At 54.3% G+C, this 19,787-nt stretch overlaps 1 protein-coding gene across 1 annotated transcript; it reads left to right on the top strand.

The window, feature by feature from the left end:
- The first annotated feature begins 7 nt into the window (after positions 1-7).
- On the top strand, positions 8-18,442 carry TRIP13 (thyroid hormone receptor interactor 13). Its single transcript, XM_036078468.2, has 13 exons — positions 8-235; positions 2,201-2,366; positions 3,829-3,958; positions 4,722-4,777; positions 5,508-5,598; positions 7,042-7,114; positions 9,692-9,755; positions 10,581-10,667; positions 10,909-11,015; positions 12,975-13,128; positions 15,891-16,003; positions 17,054-17,123; positions 17,511-18,442. The coding sequence occupies exons 1-13, from the start codon at positions 144-146 to the stop codon at positions 17,604-17,606; spliced, it is 1,299 nt and encodes a 432-aa protein (XP_035934361.1). The 5' UTR covers positions 8-143; the 3' UTR covers positions 17,607-18,442.
- The last annotated feature ends 1,345 nt before the right edge of the window (positions 18,443-19,787 follow it).

A 19,787-nucleotide genomic window follows, 5' to 3' on the forward strand; every position in this document is an offset into this window, starting at 1 on the left:
CGCGGCACTTTCGAGCGCGGGCGGGCGAGCGGGAGCCGGGAGCGGCCCGGGCGGTGGTGGCGGCGGCGGCGGCGCGGGGCGCGAGGCGGCGGCGGCCACGCTCCGGCCGGGTCCCCGCTGCTCCCGGCGGCGGCGGCGGCGCCATGGACGAGGCCGTGGGCGACCTGAAGCAGGCGCTGCCCTGCGTGGCCGAGGCGCCGACCGTGCACGTGGAGGTGCACCAGCGCAGCGGCAGGTGAGCCCGGGGGCGCTCGCGCGGGCCGGACCGAAGGGGCGCCGGCTGCTGGCGGGAGCGCGGAGACGCCGTCCGCGGACGTGTGCTGGCGTCTGGTCGCCGCCGCCTGACGCGTGGGCCTCGCGGGCCGCCCCCGGGGTGGGCCGTGGAGATGGGTGTGCTGGGCGCGGCCTGGGCGCGGCGGGGGGAGGCCGCCCAGAGCTGCCTGCCCCCGAGGGACGGTCCCGGGGCTCCGAGGGCCCAGAGCCAGCCGGGGTCCTGGGGGGGTTCTGGAAGCCGCCCGTGCCGCACCGAAAGCCTCGCGTTTGTCTCAGGTGGATCACAGGCCTGGGGCTTCGGCTACCACGCACCCCGGGCGCTGGGAGCTTTGTTGTTTCGCTCTTAGAGCCGGCGGTTTCCTCAGCGCCGGTTCTGCGGGTCTGGTTCCGAGCACCCTGGGTGTGCTGACCCGCCTTCCCCAGTCTGTCCCTGGCACCCTGGGTGTGCTGACCCACCCTCCCAGCCTGGTCCCGGGCACCGTGGGTGTGCTGACCCACCTTCCCAGTCTGTCCCTGGCACCCTGGGTGTGCTGACCCACCTTCCCGGCCTGGTCCCGGGCACCCTGGGTGTGCTGACCCGCCTTCCCCAGTCTGTCCCTGGCACCCTGGGTGTGCTGACCCACCCTCCCAGCCTGGTCCCGGGCACCGTGGGTGTGCTGACCCACCTTCCCCAGTCTGTCCCTGGCACCCTGGGTGTGCTGACCCACCTTCCCGGCCTGGTCCCGGGCACCCTGGGTGTGCTGACCCGCCTTTCCCAGTCTGTCCCTGGCACCCTGGGTGTGCTGACCCACCCTCCCAGCCTGGTCCCGGGCACCGTGGGTGTGCTGACCCACCTTCCCCAGTCTGTCCCTGGCACCCTGGGTGTGCTGACCCACCCTCCCAGCCTGGTCCCGGGCACCCTGGGTGTGCTGACCCATCATCCCAGCCTGGTCCTGGGCACCGTGGGTGTGCTGACCCACCTTCCCAGTCTGTCCCTGGCACCCTGGGTTTGCTGACCCACCCTCCCAGCCTGGTCCCGGGCACCCTGGGTGTGCTGACCCACCTTCCCGGCCTGGTCCCGGGCACCGTGGGTGTGCTGACCCACCTTCCCGGCCTGTCCCTGGCACCCTGGGTTTGCTGACCCACCTTCCCGGCCTGTCCCTGGCACCCTGGGTGTGCTGACCCGCCTTCCCCAGTCTGTCCCTGGCACCCTGGGTGTGCTGACCCACCCTCCCAGCCTGGTCCCGGGCACCCTGGGTGTGCTGACCCATCATCCCGGCCTGGTCCTGGGCACCGTGGGTGTGCTGACCCACCTTCCCAGTCTGTCCCTGGCACCCTGGGTTTGCTGACCCACCCTCCCAGCCTGGTCCCGGGCACCCTGGGTGTGCTGACCCACCTTCCCGGCCTGGTCCCGGGCACCGTGGGTGTGCTGACCCACCTTCCCGGCCTGTCCCTGGCACCCTGGGTTTGCTGACCCACCTTCCCGGCCTGTCCCTGGCACCCTGGGTGTGCTGACCCACCTTCCCCAGTCTGGTCCCAGGCACCCTGGGTGTGCTGACCCACCATCCCGGCCTGGTCCCGGGCACCGTGGGTGTGCTGACCCACCTTCCCGGCCTGTCCCTGGCACCCTGGGTTTGCTGACCCACCTTCCCGGCCTGTCCCTGGCACCCTGGGTTTGCTGACCCACCTTCCCGGTCTGGTCCCGGGCACCCTGGGTGTGCTGACCCAACTTCCCAGCCTGGTCCCGGGCACCGAGGGTGTGCTGACCCACCTCTGGTCGGCTGGTATAGCAGGAACCATTATTGCTGCCCCTTTCTCTGAGGGAGAAGCAGGGCGACCCCGGGCAAGCCCACTGGGGCTCCTTCCTGGCGCGTCTGATTTGGACGCGGATTGTTACAGGGTTGCTCTAAGCTGAGCTCTCCTCTTCCTGTCTCCTTTGTTTCCCCAGCACTGCAAAAAAAGAAGACATAAAGCAGAGTGTTAGAAAGCTACTCAACAGACATAATATTGTGTTTGGGGACTACACGTGGACTGAATTCGATGAGCCTTTTCTGACCAGAAACGTGCAATCCGTGTCTATTGTTGACACAGAGTTAAAGGTGAAAGACCCACAGGTACCTAATTCACTGTGAGGAGGAATCATTAATTCTTAGCTGAATACAGAGTCCATGTCATGAGGGTGCCTGGCTGGCTCAGTCTGTGGAGTGTGCGATCTTGATCTTGGGTTCATGAGTTCAAGCCCCACATTGGGGGTAGAGTTTACTTTTAAAAAAGGAAAAAAAGAAGTATCATGAATACGTGCTTGCTGCTTTGCTGGTCTGTTGTCAGAAACTGCCTGATTTACCTTTTGGTTTGTTCGATGGGCACCAGCTCTGTGAAGAGCCAGGTGCTGGGAGTAGATGTGACCCTGCTGTCCGGATGCTCACAGCACAGTAGGGGACAGATGGGAAACCAGAGGCAGGATGCAGCGCAGTGGGGTGGTGGGCTACGCTGACGAGACCCCCCTGCCCGTTCCGTGTTCTTGAGGCCAGTGTAGGACCATAGGAGACATGGGGGCTACAGCTGCAGAGAGGAGATGGGCTTTCCTTCTAGACGGTCTTCATTTAGTCCATCGTGTGGACTGTCTCACCCACCACCTTTGTGTGAAAGGGTGGATGTGTTGGGGCATTTCTGTCGGTATAAAAACAGCCCAAAGTGTCTGCCTCAGGAAGACGTATCACCTGTATCTGTGTGGTTCGCGTCTCATAAAGAATCAGTTTGGAAGAACTGGCTTGGCAATTTTGCTTGCAAGGTGGACCTCTCCATTCGTGTGCTGGGACTAACCCTTGTGGCTTTGTCAGTTTTATCCATCCTACTTGATTTTGGCCAGCCTGAAGGAAACAGAAGAGCTTTCCACACTACTGAGGAAGGACAGATTAAAGGACGGATTTTAACGTTCTCATCTTTGAGTTGGCACGTTCACCTAGAGAAATTTGTCCTAACGATTATGTGATTTTATAAAGATACGTGAACTATATATGTTTTGTTAATGATGGCTAATGATTTGAAATATCTTAATTATCTATTAGTCAGAGGTTGGCTAAGGAAATGATACATCCACACCCAATGTGGTATAGTTGTGAAAAAGCACACGCTGATTCTTATCTACTGACAGAAAATGTTCCCAAGCTCTACTGAGAGGGAAAGGCGCAGTTAGAAAACTATGCAGCTGAATCCATGTTCGGTCAAGTATGTGTGGTGCGTCATAGACCAAAACATGGGTGAGGTTGGATGTGGGGGGCTTTGGCATTCTTTCTTCTGTGTTTTTTTGTATTTTTTCAACAAGCATGTAACTTTTATGATTACAAAGAACAGTAAAGTCCTTTCTTGAATAAAGGCAGGGGGAAGTATTTAAAAAAGAGCTAATACTAAACCTGAACATGGTAGCTTTTCTACCTAATCTAAGAACTGGTTTCTGACATTCTGCATGTTTGATCTTTGTTTTTGGATGTTAGCATCTAACTTCGATGACTAGAATTAGGAAGTGAGTTATTTTTCAGTTTTTGTGGATTTATTTGGTTTCCCTTCTCACCACAGCCCATTGATCTGGGTGCCTGCACAATTGCACTTCACGTCTTCCAGCTGAACGAGGGCGGCCCCAGCAGTGAGACTCTGGAAGAGGAGACTGAGAACATCACTGCAGCAAGTCACTGGGTCCTGCCTGCAGGTGCGTGACAGTGACAGCAGGCGGGCCACACTCGAGACACAAGGTCAGACGTCGGCACGTGGCCTGGGCTCTCCAAGTCAGTTAGCTGAGGAGTTTGCATTCATCCATTTGTTTTGTACGCTTTCAGCATGTCTTATTTCTTGTGAAATGGACAGCATATCATAAAAGAGGAAAGTAGAGACCTTCACTGTAAGACTGTGTTCCTTCAGGCAGGTCCCTCTAAGATGGTGCTAATTGAGAATCTGAAGGTGTTCTTCTTTTCCTGCCCAATTGCTCACCTGCTGCATGACTCCTTCCTCCTGCCTTCTCTTTGCTTCTCTGAGGACTTTGCCATGGTTCTAGCAGGTGGAGTCGGAGGGTAGCTCAGTCCTCGGGGCTTATGTCTGAGGTCCTGAGAGCTGAACTAGACCTGCCGCTGCCTTGCCCAAGTGCTGGCTGGCGGGGAGAGTGGTGGGTCAGGGACGTGTTCATGGCAGAGTGCAGGTCCACAAAAGACAATTGTGTGGGGTAACATGATGAGAAAGTGACTCTGTACTCCATTTAATTATCTGTCAAAAGTTATGTGACTGGCAGTTACTTAGCATCTTTAATTTTAAGAATTCAAATATTAAGAAAAAGTTCAAAAAGTTAACTTCCCTATAATGAGAATCTTAGCCAGCCACGCATGGGGCAGTGGAGAGCATCAGCGGCTCAGAGCAAACGTCAGTGGTCAGTGTAATAGCCTGCTTTCCTAAAATTAGGTTTTTGTTTTATTCTCTCCCAGCTGAATTCCATGGGCTTTGGGACAGCCTGGTATATGATGTGGAAGTCAAATCTCATGTAAGTTTTTTGTGCTATTTTCCAAGAAGGCCGGTTATTTGAAGTGGGATCAGTACTGTGTTGTTCTCCAGCATCTTGGAGCCCTTTGACTCAAATAGGCTTTGGGAACTCAGGCCCACCAGCAGCCCGTGTCCTGCATTATCTGTCCTCTGGGGTTGCCCCCGAGCAGAGTGGTCTCTGGGGAGAGAAAGGGGAGGGTGCCCAATGTGAAGACAACTTTGATTGGATTGTGCTCTTAAGAACCCATTGGGACTGAGGAGGCAGGGCTGAAGGTCAGACAGAGCAGGTGGGCAGGCCTGAGCAAGCACCAGCTCGTCTGAACCCTTCAAGGGGAAGGGCCCTTCTGCATGCTGTGGGGGACTCTGGAGGTTCACCCCCACGTCCTCCCAGGCTGCAAGAACACAGTCCTGGCTGCTGTCTCGGGCATATGTGCTGCCGCTTGCCCACTGCCCCGTTGTCCCCGAGGTCGGAGACGCTTGTCACGTGACCAGTCTCGTCCCTTTGTGCGATCTTGGCATCTTTAGTGAAAGTGACCCTCGCGTTTGTCCTTTACACTTACACTGTAACAGCCAGCCTGTCCTCGTGTGGCATCTCAGGTGGCGCGGTGGCAGCTTCCAAGGGGCAGCCCAGGGCCTGTCCCCACTCCCCGGGCGTAAGCTCCAGCAGCACATCTGGTGGGAACCTCTACTGCAACGGCACCTTTGACTGCATTTTACCTTTCTTCACTCAGCTCCTTGACTACGTGATGACGACTTTGCTGTTCTCAGACAAGAACGTCGACAGCAATCTCATCGCCTGGAACCGGGTGGTGCTGTTGCATGGTAAAGCATGTGGGCTTTTACTTATTTAACAAGATAAACTGTGTGAAATCGGGCTTCTTTACTCATCCTGTTGACCTTTGAGGAGTTCCCACTCTGTTTTCTGATGCAGCCAGAGTTGCCTTAGAATGTCCCTTCCCTGACAAGCCGATCTAGCTCATGTTACTCTGGGCATCTGCTACTTGACCTGCCACTTGGCAGCCACCTGATCACTGCCTTGTGACTTTTCTACATTATTATCAAACTTTTCAAATAACTGTCTAATCCCCCAAGTGATCATATGATTCTTAGGGCAGAAATTGCCTCACGTTTCTTTGTAGTGTCCTTAGAGCTTCACTTTATGACTGTAAAGCATGACAGCCATACTCTCCTGAAATTCTGTCTGAATCTTCTCCGAGGAAAACATTGGGTTTTTCGGGGCGCCTGGGTGGCTCAGTCGTTGGGCATCTGCCTTTGGCTCAGGTCATGATCCCAGGGTCCTGGGATCGGGTCCCACGTCGGGCTCCCTGCTCAGCAGGGAACCTGCTTCTCCCTCTCCCTCTGCTTGTATGCTCTTTCTCTCTCTCTCTTTGTCTGTCAAGTAAAAAAATAAAATCCTTAAAAAAAGCATTGGGTTTTTCTTGATGTCCCTGGTTAGAAAGGAATCGAGGGAACACCCAAGTGAAATGGGGGTGCAAAGTCATTAGCTTCTTACATCAGTTAAGGTTATAGGTTGCTATGCAGTCCTAAAAAGTGTCTATTAAGCAGCAAATATGCTCAGCACATTGTCCTAATACTAGGTTTTGAGTAGGCGATCAATAGGTATTTTAATTAGTGAAATAGCTAATTTTCTCTTTAGAATTGGTATTTTTTTTTAATTGTTGAGAATGTGTGCAGAAAATCAGAGTTGAAGGTGCCTGTCCTCTGACAGATGCATTTGTCCTTCACATTGGTCTCAGAGCTGCTACAGGGCTCTGCGCTAAGTGGCCCATGGGGAAGAAGCTGTACGAGTGGGGGCCCTCACCTGGCTGCCATTCTGGTTTAGTGTGGGCCCCGGTGAAATGAGTGTCATGAGAGGTGTTTGACCTTTCGCCAGGTGTCTTTGTGGATTGTATAGAAGACACGTGGGGACAAGGAGGGTGTCAGTGAAGATGTCAACCAGGAAATGTAGCCCTCTTGGGATGCTGAGGGGAGTTGCGTGCCAGGAGGCAGTGCTCTGTTGGGGGCGTGGGAGCTAAGACCAGAAACACGAGCTGAGTTCAAACTAGGAGGAAAAGGGAAAGACTCGTGAAGCGTGTTGGTGATATTTTACAGCACTCACGCTGCTGGCGGACTTCTTTGTGAGTTAGCAAGCAGTGCTTGGGGGAATAACATTCATAGCATTGAGTTCTCCCTATTTTGTATGCTGTGCATAATGCACCCACTTGTTAAAACGCTGGCTTAACATTTGCTTGGGTTTTGTTGCAGGTCCTCCGGGAACTGGAAAAACATCCCTGTGTAAAGCGTTAGCCCAGAAACTGACCATTAGACTTTCAAGCAGGTAACTTCTGGTAATTTGAGAAAGGAGAGCAGCAGGACGGGATTGCTTGCTTCTCGTTTGTGGCACAGAGGTGTTTTTATTTTTTAATCATTTCCCTTGACTCTGTATGTAGTCCCTCTCTTTCAAGGCAGGTTAACTAATTCCTCAGTACTCAGCGGTGCCAAGTTAGGGTCTCAGTCTTTTTAAATTGATGGCACTTGCTTTACAGTCAGCACGTGGTCTTTCTGGTGACTTCCTGTACGCATCAGAACATGTTTCTGCTTTCGGGGGTGGGATGCTTGGGTGGCAGCTCAGGATGCTTGCTGCGCTTGCTGATGGTCACTGTTCCGTCACCTGGGAGAGGAGTGGCCAAGTCTCTCAGGCTGGGTCTGTTTCTTCTTGAGCTCTGGCAGCTTCATCACGTTTAGACTCTACGTGGCCATTGTTTCAGGTACCCCCGCCCCCTTTTTCTGTTGATTCGCAGGTTCAATGACCTGATATTGTCCCACGGGCCACTGATATCCTTTTTGGTCTTTTCAGGTTTTTAGAATTTTCTGTGTTCCATTTTGGGCCATTTTTCAAAATATCTAATATGCTTTTAATTCCATTCGGCGACATCTTCATTTCTGATAGTGTATATTTCTTTTCGGGAGGTTCCGCTTGTTTCCTCTCATACTTTTCAGCTCTCTGATGCTGTGCTCTGGCTGAAATGCTCGAGTAAGTGTACCGTCACAGTTTCACTTTCTTCTCTGCTAATTCCATCGCACTTGTCAGTTCTGAGTCTCACTGTTGCTGGGTGGTTCTCCTGCTTCGGGGTCAGTTTCTGCTTGTCCTGCCAGCCAAGCTTTGATCGAATGCAGACCTTGTTTTTGTTGGATTTTGTTCTGGTGGGCATTTCCGTTACTTGTGATTTAGCGTGACCCTCTTGAGGTTTGTTCTTAAGCTTTGTTGGAGTGGGGTCTAGACTGAATGCTGAAGTGAGGCCCTTCGAGGGTCTCAGGGGAGCCCCCTGTCATAGTGGGTACTGTCCACTTGGGCCATTGGGAACGTGAACGTCCCAGCTGTGAACACCAGGAACCGTACAGCTCAGGGCTCTCCAGCCTCATGGGATTTCCCTTTTCTCACATCCCTGAGTGTTCAGCAAAGACCCAGAGGGACCCTGTGATGATTCCTGGAGCTTTATTCCTACGTATCTGCGTCCCCTCTGGAACTCTGCTCGGTTGCCTCCAGCTGCCTCAGGTTCCTAGAACTCAGGCCTCTGTGTCCAGGTCGGCCCGGTGGCTGCACACTTCTTGGGTCCCCTCCAGGGCTGTGGCTGGAAGGTGCTGCAGGCAGAGAGCCAGAGCACTTTAGGGCCCCCTCAGGTCCCGTGTGGGGTGACAGTCCTAGTCCTCCATGCCTGCCACCCAGTCCCGTCACAGCTGCCGTTGTGATTTTGTCTCATTTTCTGGTTGATTAATTCGGAGGGTTAATCTGATACTCATTACTCAGTATGACTTTAGATGAGGGAATCCTATGAGGTATACTTTGATCTATTCTTCTTTTCAAAAATGTCCTGTAGGTATTTTTATGTTGGGAAACTGCTTTATATCTACCCTCTATTCTATGCTTGGCGACTTGGGTTTTTGTCTTGACGTACTGAAACACATCTGTGTTTTAAAGATCTCTTGGGGCGATTTCCTAAAACACGGGAGACTGAAGATGTTACTATAAGAAATACAACTCTCTGAAGTACAATCATCTGGAAATATGCATTTATTTTTTGGCTTTGAAGTTGTAAAAAGAAACTTTAGTGAGCCTTTGTTGCTCATCTTATCAAAACGCTTAGAATTAAATAGTAGTATTCAACCCAATCTTTATTTCGTTAGGTTGTCTCTCCCCTTCCCTCTTTTGTGAACAGAATTAGTAAATGGAAAGCCAATTATAATTTTTTGAAAGTGACTGTTTTTCTTGTGTGGACTTTCCAGGTGCAGAGGACCTGGCTCGGCTTCCCTTCTGCCTCAGTCTCACTCCCTGTCTGCTTTTAGTTAGAAATAAGCGTGTTCAGGTCTCAGCCGCCTCCTGTGCGTGCAGAGGGTCAGTGGTAGATTTCAGTCAGTATGTACTGAGGTTCACTTTGGGGCATCTGGGCAGCCCTGGGCTCGGGAAGTAATTTTGTGCTGCGAAACAGGTTGTCACACTCATTTCAGTTTTAGGGAAGGAAGAAAGCATGTTCAGCTCCAGCCAGAAAGCTCCTGACGATTATGTTTTGTTTTGCCTGCCAGGTTACTACTGGTAATACTTCTTACAGCGCTGGAGATGTGAATTATGAGTAGATTAGAAGTGAGGGAGATTTTACTCTTGCTTTGATTCAAATGAAGATATTATTCAATTCAAAACACTTTGTTTGCTTTAACCAGAACCACTGACTGCATGTCATTAGGTTTTCATAATTATTTGAGCCCTTGTTGGTATTACCTTGTAATTCGTGATTGCCTCGAGCCCTGGTTAGTAACTGGTGATTTAACCAGTTAGTGGGCAGTGCTAAAGAAGGAGTGGTTGCCACTGGGGGTACCTGATTTGTAAACCAGTCATCTTAACTCTGTTTTATCCTCCCAGGTACCGGTATGGCCAATTAATTGAAATAAACAGCCACAGTCTCTTTTCTAAGTGGTTTTCGGAAGTAAGTATTAGCATCACTTCTACTTCTCAGGATTGCCAACCTTGTAGTTGAAAAGGTGTCCCGTGTAGTAGGCAAACCTTCTCCTCCAAGAACATGAGAAATAGGCAACACGTGACTGTGTGGCTGACTTCAGGGTCAGAGGGAAGTTCCAGAGCTAAGCAGTAACTTGGAAGTAGTGTGAGGCCTGAGAGGACCCTCTGCTCGTCACATCCATACCTTTGAGTGGGACAGACACTCAACTTTCTCTTAGGGAGAGAACCCTCATTCTAGCGAGGGCAGCATCCTCAGCTGAGCACGCCCCCAGGGCCCTGAGCCTCGTTCCTCTATCTGAATCGCAGGGCTCAGCCAAGGTGACGTTGTAAGTGCCCCTCAGCACAGGAGAATGCCGCCCAGGCACCTGTGTCAGTAGATCCCTCTGGTGGGTGGTGAGCCAGGACAGGGAGCACTTGTAAGGCATGCACCTACCAGCTTGCATGTTTGCATCCGTGACCCATCTTGTTCCTGGTCATGGGGACGGCAGGGAAAGGGAAGGAGGAAGTGCACAGAGTGTGAGGCGCCCATGCCAAGCAGCCCGGAGCTGAGCCGGTGTGGGTTCAGGCTCGCTGTCCTGGCGCATGGAATAGGGCAAGGCAGCGTGTGGTCCGCCTCCTTCCATGTGGCCCTGGCTTCTTGGATTTAGGGATTTCTCCAAGGGGCCGTCAGGAGACAGTGGGCTTATCGGGCCCCTTGGGCTCAGACCGAGGCTGGGAGGGGACCATGGGTACATGTCTACACCAGGCAGCGTGAAGAGTGCAAGTCGACACTAAAGGAGTATTTTGGTTCCAGAGTGGCAAGCTGGTAACTAAGATGTTCCAGAAGATTCAGGACTTGATTGATGACAAAGATGCTCTGGTGTTTGTGCTGATTGATGAGGTATGCACATCTGGACGTCACACCTGTGACTGAAGCAAATCCAACCCCTGGCTGAGCCCGGCCTCCGTCCAGCCCTCCGGTCACGCAGCCCACTCCTCCTCGGCATCCCGCACGTCCAGCTCCTGGCAGAGTGGGCTCAGCACACCCCTTCACTCGTTCCCCGCGTGCTCTGTTGATGCCTCCCGTGGCCGCCTGTGGGGCCGGGCGCTATCCTTTTCCACCTTTTGTCCCATCCCCACAGGTGGAGAGCCTCACGGCCGCCCGTAATGCTTGCAGGGCAGGCGCCGAGCCTTCGGATGCCATACGCGTGGTCAATGCCGTCTTGACCCAGATCGATCAGATTAAGAGGTAATGCTGACGTGGTGGCGCCACGTGAGAAGCCACGGGCAGGGTGTGAGGTGCCTGCACACCCCTAGACCTTACTTCCAGCTCCTCTGACTGGAAACAGCGGCTGCTGCTAAGTATCAGCTCTGTCTTTGCCCATCTGAGGCGGTATATATGCTAAATGCAATAATTAAGAATTAAGTACTTGTACTAAACTACTGAAAATGTAACACAAAACTTGAGTGTGGTGAAAACTCACATGATGCAGAGAAGCACATGACAAGGAGTGAAACACGCCACGTTCAAGCACTGGTGCCAACACCGCCCAGTGTTTGTTAGCCTTGAAGGGCTGGCGATGGGCAGGTGAATATCACCTGCATGCCCTTCATGGCGCCAGATTTCGTCTCTCCGCAGTCCAGCCTTGCAGGTCCAGAGCCTGTGGTCAGTGTGCCCTAAGCTGATCCAGCTTTAGGGAGTGACTCCTACTAAACTGACTCACAAGGAAGTGATGTCCAAACCAGAGCCCCTGTGTGTTCCCCACAGTGTTTCACCGCCCCCTCTGCTGATCACAGCTCTCACAGTGAGTCCTGGGAGTGCCGTCCTCCCCTGAGGGTGCCAGACTCCAGAGCACCGCCTGGAAGCTAGCTTACTGCATGTGGACTCACAGGGAACTGAATTGTGCTAAGGGCTGTTTCCTCCAGGCCTTCAGGGTAGTTGTACCACAGAGGCTCTGATTGCCTGAGATGCGGCTCTTGGGGTAGACTGCAGGGGCCGCTTGCTTCCACCCTGCCACAGGCCAGCCACGTGCGAGGTGCAGCCCCTCCTCATCTCTGCTTCCTTCCCTGCCCCTGTTCCTCAGTCTGCTTTCTACCCCTGTGCCTCCTTCACCTGAGGGCCTTTGCTCTCCCTGGAGTTTTCTACAGCATCTGACTCCTGGCAACCCCTCCCCAGCCTCCGCTCTCCAGACCACCTCAGTTTCTGCCACTGGCCTCTCATCTCTTCGGGCAGCCTAGGCAGCCCATGCCTGGCCTTCTCCCCTCTTAGAGGCCTGCGGGACCACCTGGACCAGGTATCAGGCACACTCCCAGGGCAGTCATTCAGCTCTGAAACCCCATTTCCAGGGTTCCCACTGAGCCCCAGTGCCCCTCCTGTCGCCAGCAGGTGTGGGCTCAGGAGGGAATAGAGACACGTGGGCCTCTGGTTTCCCTCGTACCTTCTTGTCCCCTTTTACTTCATGCTCCCTGTTCAGGCCCCTCAAGGTGACCCTTCCAGACCTTCCTTTGTGTGTATCTGACTCTGTGGGCTCCTAGGACCCCTGCACTCCCTGCCCCTACCCTCACTGGCTCACCCCTGCTCACCCTGTGCTATGCACCTGTTGTTAGATACTAGGTAAAGCTGGCCATTCAGCTTCCTGCAGCCTGTATGCCAACCACGGGCCCCAGGGGAGCATGCTCCCCAGGGTGCCTTGGGCCTTCTCTGTGCTGGCCCACGTCAGTGAACAGACTAGGCAACAGTGCTCTCTTTGCAGAGCTTAGAAGCTAAAGGGGGAAAGCAGCTGGTAAACAGGATAAATAGTTCAGCTTTGCAACGTGTGGGGGTCATGAGAACCATGTGGAGAGCAGTCACCCGGGCATGCCCAGCAGGTTGATGGGGCAGTCAGGACTGCACACAAGTGAGAGCTTCACCATGCCACGGTTGAGGGAAGAGAGGAAATAGTGAAGTGGGAGTCTAGGAGAACTTTCCAGAAGGCAGAGGAGCAGAGGGTGTGTTTGGTGCACTGTGTTGCGGCCAGGAGAGCCTAGTGGGGAGTTGCGAGTCCCACAGGCACTCCGGCGTGAGCCTTGGAAGACTTTGTGTAGGCCAGTGTTGGGACTTGGAGCACAGTGGCTAGGATGCTGGCTGAACACCGGAACTTTCATGGGCGGAGGGTGTGAGGGAGTCACTGAGGCATCTGGTGACTGGCGCGTACTCCTCTACCTTCAGGCACTGCAACGTGGTGATTCTGACCACTTCCAACATCACAGAGAGGATCGACGTGGCCTTCGTGGACAGGGCTGACATCAGGCAGTACATTGGACCGCCGTCTGCAGCAGCCATCTTCAAAATCTACCTCTCGTGTTTGGAAGAACTGATGAAGGTGCTGGGTGTCTTTTCACTCTTCTAGCAGCGGACTTCTCATGTTTTTCCATTCCCTGACATAGCTCAAAATAGCGAATTCCAGTATGGAGTGAGTTATCTGAATGCGGCATCAACGGTCTTAAAAAGTTGAAGACTGCAGTTGTGTCTGGCAGGTTGAGCTGTTAGTTGAAATTGTGGCCACTGACTCAATATTTTTGTTCTTTTGGCACAAAATGATGATCATGACTATTTGATCTACTGATCTGCAGGGGATGAGTGAGTGGGAGGGAAATGGTTGTGGTAGCCTACCAGCACATCCTGGTCCACAGAGAGACCTCCTGGCTAGAGGTCATAACTCACAGGGAGACCTCCTGACGTCATAGCTCACAGAGAGGTCATCCTGGCTGGAGGTCATAGCTCACAGGGAGGTCATTCTGACTGGAGATCATAGTTCACAGGGAGACCTCCTGACTGGAGGTCATAGTTCATAAGGAGACCTCCTGACCGGTGGTCATAGCTCACAGGAAGGTCATCCTGACTGGAGGTCATAGCTCACAGGAAAGTCATCTAGACTGGAGGTCAGAGCTCACAGGGAGGTTAATCGGACCAGAGGTCATAGCTCACAGGGAGATCAATATGATCGGAGATCATAGTTCATAGGGAGGTTAATCTGACCAGAGATAATAGTTCACAAGGAGATGTCCTGACCAGAGGTCATAGTTCATAAGGAGGTCATCCTGACTGGAGGTCATAGCTCACAGGGAAACCTGACTGGTGGTGATAGCTCACAGGAAAGTCATCTAGACTGGAGGTCAGAGCTCACAGGGAGGTCATCCTGACTGGAGGTCAGAGCTCACAGGGAGGTCATCGTGACTGGAGGTCAGAGCCCACAGGGAGGTCATCGTGACTGGAGGTCAGAGCCCACAGGGAGGTCATCGTGACTGGAGGTCAGAGCTCACAGGGAGGTCATCGTGACTGGAGGTTATAGCCCACAGGGAGGTCATCGTGACTGGAGGTCAGAGCCCACAGGGAGGTCATCGTGACTGGAGGTCAGAGCTCACAGGGAGGTCAATCTGACTGGAGGTTATAGCCCACAGGGATGTCATCCTGCGACTGGAGGTCAGAGCTCACAAGGAGGTCATCCTGACTGGAGGTCATAGTTCACAGGCAGGTCATCCTGACTGGAGATAGTCATTCACAGGGAGACTTCCTGACTGGAGATTGTCATTCACAGGGACGCCATCCTGACGAGATCATAGTTCACAGGGAGGTCATCCTGACTAGAGGTCCTAGTTCACAGGGAGACCTCCTGACTGGAGCTCATAGTGCCGGGAAGGTCATCCTAAAGAAGTTGTCATTTACAGGCTGTCATTGGCTGCGGTGTTAATGTCCCTTTGGTCCTGTTTTCTAACAGCAGCCATGAGCAAGACAATGCTCATAGTCGATCTCGTGTGAATTACTTTAACAGGGACCTGTCTTGCACCTGGGTGCTAGGAGTTCTGGCACTGGGCACAGCAGGCCCGAGGCACGCAGTACCTGCTCCAACAGCAGCGTTCCTCGAACCTTTGCATCTGGGAAATGTGCAGTAAGCAAGTCAGGCAAAAGACAGGGAGTTACATGGTATCACTATAACCAGGTGGTGGGGGTGGGATTGACCGTGATGCCCTCAGCAAGGATGACACAGCCTATGACGGGGATGGGAGAGCTGGTGGTCGTGGCATGTGCATCCCATCCTGCTTCTCGGTGGCATGGAGAAAGGGAGGGGCCTCGTGGAGCTTTGACTTGAGGTCCCAGGTGAACTCCAGAAAGTGTTGCTGCTGAGAAGTCAGCGTGATGGGACCCTGCTCGCAGTCACACTCGCACTTGGGCCATGCATCCAGGAGATGTTCTAAGGTTTAGTCAGATGGTTTACAGGAAATTAGGATGTTCCGATGATGTAGTGGAGATCTGGCCAGTCCTGAAGGCCGTTGCATGTGACTGGCCCACTCTGTCAGGAGCCAGCAGTTCTCACGTGCACCTGGATGGCCCGTGTTGCTGGGAGGGGCCGCGGGGGGCAGTCCCGGGGAGGCTGCAGGTCTGAGGGAGTGTCACTTAGAAAGCTGAGAACACTCCCACACAAACCCCGTCTTTTAAATTTACCCACAGCCTTCACCATATCTCCAAAATGTACGGAGAAAGCCATTTGTTCTTTGTTTTCTCTCCTGGTTTCTTAGTCAAAAGAGTTCATGTTAGAAGTCATTCGGTAGTGGTCGCTGAGCGCCCTGACCCGGCAAAGAGTGTCCCACGGGCAGACACCTGGCCTATGAGGGAACTCTGGGGCCCAGATCCAGGGTCAGGCTGTGCCTTTGCACCACACAACAGTCTGATCTTAAAAACAACAAGTGGAGACTGTCCTCGAAAGGCAGGCCAAATCCTGGTTCCTGGACCCAGCTCTGCTCCGCTGGGTCGTGGTATACCATTGAACCCATTACCAGGCTGGCCTCAGCCCCTCCAGGTCCCTCCCTGCCCTGACATGTGGTCAAGACACATCTTGACTAAAAGCACAGAAGAGCCTGGGTTGCTGCCGGTCTCTTGAGACGTGTTTTGTCGTTTGTATTTTCACGTGTGTTTGAAGGAGCAGGGGTGTGTGTGTGCGAGCGGGAGCCGCCTGAGTGCTGGTGTGTCTGCTTGCGTTTCTGTGAGAGGGGCCGTGGTTGCCTGCCCTCTGGGGGCTGTCCCCGTGGCTGACGGCCTGCACTCCGCCCTGCGGACCCTGCCCTAACGCCCCGTCTCTGTCTCCAGTGTCAGATCATATACCCTCGCCAGCAGCTGCTGACCCTCCGGGAGCTGGAGATGATTGGCTTCATTGAAAACAACGTGTCAAAGTTGAGCCTCCTTTTGAGTGAAATTTCAAGGTGTGAATTGACTTCATTTTTGTAGCCAAGAGAAGTGCGTCAGTTGTGGTAATGGGGGGTTGTAGCTGACTGGAGCAGCCGGGGCTGGTGGTGTGGGGTCAGAGGACAGGCAGTAGGATCCTGAGACATTTGTCGCTGTGTGCCGGGGGAGCTTCGAGAGCCCTCAACCACCCTGGCCCCGGGTTCCTGGGCCAGAGGGTAGAGGTCAGCTGCCCTCCCACAGGCGGCTTTAGAAAACAGAAAACAGTGCTGTGCTTCTTTCTGAAAAGATAGATGTTCACATTTAGGCTCTCTTCACACACTGATGATTTCTAAAACGCTATTTGTTCAATTTGTACAAACTGACAAGAAGAAAAAAATGGAAGCTTCTGTTTGAGCGAGCAGAGCGAACACCTGCAGAGTACTGCGCTCGGTGCTTTGGGAAGGAAAGGGAAGTGCACGGCCCGGCCGCCCTGGGTGCCAGGAAGGCGGCACTCCGGACCCGAGCACTGACGGGGCAGCTGCACGTGTGCTGGGGGCCCCAGCCGACAGCGCTGTCACCTCTCAGAGGGCTTTGGTGATCAGGGGCGTGAGGAGGGAGGGTGGGGAGATGGAGCAGAGCCCTGAAGGACAGAGTTTGGGTAAGTTGGAGAGAAGCGGGATCTCCGCAGGTGCCGTGTGTGCGGGGGACCTCAGGGGGGTCTTACTGCAGAGACGCCTTCTGAGCAGCGAGTTGGAGCTTCGTTCTGAAGCCGTGACGCTTGTGGAAGGTTCTGAACAAAGGGATAGCCTGAAGAACAGATGATTTTTTGGATACTCTGTTGAAGAGATTTAAACCGGTTGAGATGGGGCAGGGAGGGCAGTTCAGACACTTCACAGAAATCGGCGTGGACCAGCCTGGTTTCTGAGGAGCTGCGCCCCACGCGCCCACTGTGTCGTGCACACGCTCCGAGGCAGGTGGCGCCTTAGGGCAGCAGCTGAGGACTGGGGGAGACCAGCCGTAGGGGAGGGGACTTTCAGAGATGACGGAAACAGGCCTGAGCCTGTCCCCAAACGCGGTTCTGTTCACAGGAAGAGCGAGGGTCTCAGCGGCCGCGTCCTAAGGAAGCTCCCTTTTCTGGCCCACGCCCTGTACATCCAGGTGAGTGACCCGCAGCCTTCCCCGCCTCCGGCACTCTGCTCTCCCCGCCACCGCTCCGTGTGGCAGGGCGTGGCCTCGCCGGGAGTTGCACGGGACCCTCATTTATCTCCGTGTCTAAGTGCTGGGCTCCTGGGTAGGGGGACGAGTGCGCCTCGCTGCCCCTGTGGTGAGGAGGTGGCCTGCTGGCGCCTCACACAGCGCTGTGGCTCGCGGACAGCCCACGCCGGGCCCTCCCTGGCCCCCAGAGGGGTGCTCGCGCGGAACAGCACCTGGGTTCCCCCCGCTTGCCCTGTGCTGTGGCTGCACCCCTGCTGCTGTCAGTTGGGGGGGGCTGCCAGTGGCCCCAGCGCGGGCGGGAGCAGCCCCCGTGCCTGTGTCTCCTTGCAGGCCCCCACCGTCACCATCGAGGGCTTCCTGCAGGCCCTGTCTCTGGCAGTGGACAAGCAGTTTGAGGAAAGGAAGAAGCTCTCGTCTTGCATTTGATCTGAGCTCCCTGCCTGTGGGTTTTGCAAGTGACATCACTGCTCACGGCCGCAGCTGCCCAGAAGTCTCCGAACACTCGGCGCACGTCTCTAGGCAGAAGCTCACGAGGCTAAGCAGTGTTCAAAGAAGTGTGTTGTATTTACATGGTTTTAAGACAAACAGCCTGTCAGTTTCACTGTTTTGAAAGCTATTAATTCACGTTCTGCTGTCCTGTAAAGAACTGTCTAGATGTGCTCGTTCCATCCTGCGTCTGGTGGATCGGACGGACACAAAATGCTGACAAATGTTGTTTGAAAAAGGCAATCGCCATAGGTTTCAAGAAACAAAAGAGAAACTATATCACCTTAAATAATAAAGTAATCACAACATTAAAAACGTTGCCCTCACTGAAGATAGAAGGCAGCTTTCTGACCTGAGCTCATTATTGAGTGCACACATTTCAGAGACTTAATAAAGAAAGCCTATTCCTGTGTTCTAGAAATGGAGGAGAAAACTCCATAGAGCAGTCTTCAGGATAACCAGTCACGGTGCTGTTTGTGGGCACGTGCGGCCTCGGCGTTCGGGTTGGCTCGGGCCGCTCAGCCTGCCGCCCGCCACGGGCAGTGTCACGTGGTACTTCGGCCTGTCATTGTGTTCCTTCGGCCACGTTCCTGCGGCTCAAGTGCAGATTCACATCAACAGTGTAAAGTAAACTGGCGAATCGGCGTGTCTCACGGAATGTTGTGTTGTGCTCTTACCTGTTGCTAAAATTTCATGTTTGTGTTTTATATACATTATTGAGGAACATGTTACTTCTTGTTACAGAACTTTTTAAGTATTAAAACTTTTCCCCAGAATTTTCTCATTTTGATCCTCTTATCACTCCCCAGTGCTCTGAGTTTTTTTGAAACATTATTCCCATGATTGTTTAGCTTTTAGCCAGTTTTATGCTTTGAGGTGTAAGAAGGGACTGTGCCTGTTATGGGAATGGTACCAAGAGCCAGATTCAGAACCTGGACCCACTCCTGCTTAGGGACCAGAGCCTGGTTCTGTGGTTTCCTTGAAACCCTGAATTGGGGGTGAAAGTACGGTCCTTGGGGACTAAGGTCAGGAGAAGAGGGGTACGCCATGCTCCAGGATTGGGGGACCCTGAGACAACTTCGTCTCGCGAGTTCGCTACTGAAATGCCTGATACCCAGGTGCGCAGATGGAAGGAAGGGGCCAGGTACCAGCCTGGTGCAGACAGGTGGAAAAACGGCGAGGGAGACAGGCAGGGGGAAGAGCAGCCCAGAGGGACAGATGAGGTGGGGCTGGGGCCCTAGAGCCAGAGGCTGCGGGCAGAGGAAGAGAGATCTCAGGGTGGGTGAGTCCACCAGACCAAGACCCATTTCCCAGAAAGTGGGCTCCAGAGGTTCTGGGGGTGCCTCTGATGGGTCTGCCTGTGGGCCACTAGAGGGGGCACTGCCCTGTACAGTGGGGCAGGAGGGGGTTCCAGAGCTCAGCGGGGGCCCCAGGGCGGACAGAGCGCTTAGCAGAGGCCGCCAACCCTGCCAGGCTCTGCCCCCCCACCCATGGGCATGTCTGTGCCTCGGGCTGTGCATGCGAATGGACTTCTGTGCAGGGGAGGGGGCGGCAGGGGCCAGGGGAGCACAGGGCCTCCTCAGGACCTAGTTCACCAGGCACGTGTAAGGAGAAGGCATGTGGGCCATCCCACCCGCTTGGCCATCCTGAGAGGCCTGTTGCAGATGGGTGGGCCAAAGTGTGAGGAGGGGGTCACACCTGGGCCCCCAGACAGAGGACCCAGGTCCTGGCTCCTCCCTGGCACGGGCTGTCGTGGGCACTTTGTGGGGGGTGGCCCAACCCCCCCAGATGCTCATCGCTGAGCACGGCTAGGTGCTCCCGTGGGCTTGGCGCCAGGCTGGGGAAGGGGCTGTCCTGGCCATGAGGGGCAGGTGGAGCTACGTGCCTCTGGTGGACAGCCCACTCCTCACTGGTGAAACAGGCCAGGGTGCTGTCTCCGGAAGCCCACAGGGGCCATGAGATTGGACCGTGGGAGAGAGCACCACACAGGCGGGGCAGTGCATGTGTGACCACCTTTCTGGGCCCCTTCTGAGTCCTCCAAATCGGGGGCCTGAGCCATGGACTTCTGTGCGGGGGAGGGGGCGGCAGGGGCCATGGGAACCCCGTGGACCACTGTAGCCA

Source organism: Halichoerus grypus, chromosome 2, assembly GCF_964656455.1.
Source record: "Halichoerus grypus chromosome 2, mHalGry1.hap1.1, whole genome shotgun sequence".
Lineage (NCBI taxonomy): Eukaryota > Metazoa > Chordata > Mammalia > Carnivora > Phocidae > Halichoerus > Halichoerus grypus.

What these genes read in the sequence shown, in the direction of transcription:
- TRIP13 (XM_036078468.2), top strand. Translation starts at nt 144, where the DNA reads ATGGACGAGGCCGTGGGCGACCTGAAGCAGGCGCTGCCCTGCGTGGCC. An exon ending in TCACTGGGTCCTGCCTGCAG is followed by an intron (nt 3,959 to 4,721) that starts GTGCGTGACAGT and finishes ATTCTCTCCCAG; the next exon opens with CTGAATTCCATGGGCTTTGG. An exon ending in CAGATCGATCAGATTAAGAG is followed by an intron (nt 11,016 to 12,974) that starts GTAATGCTGACG and finishes CTCTACCTTCAG; the next exon opens with GCACTGCAACGTGGTGATTC.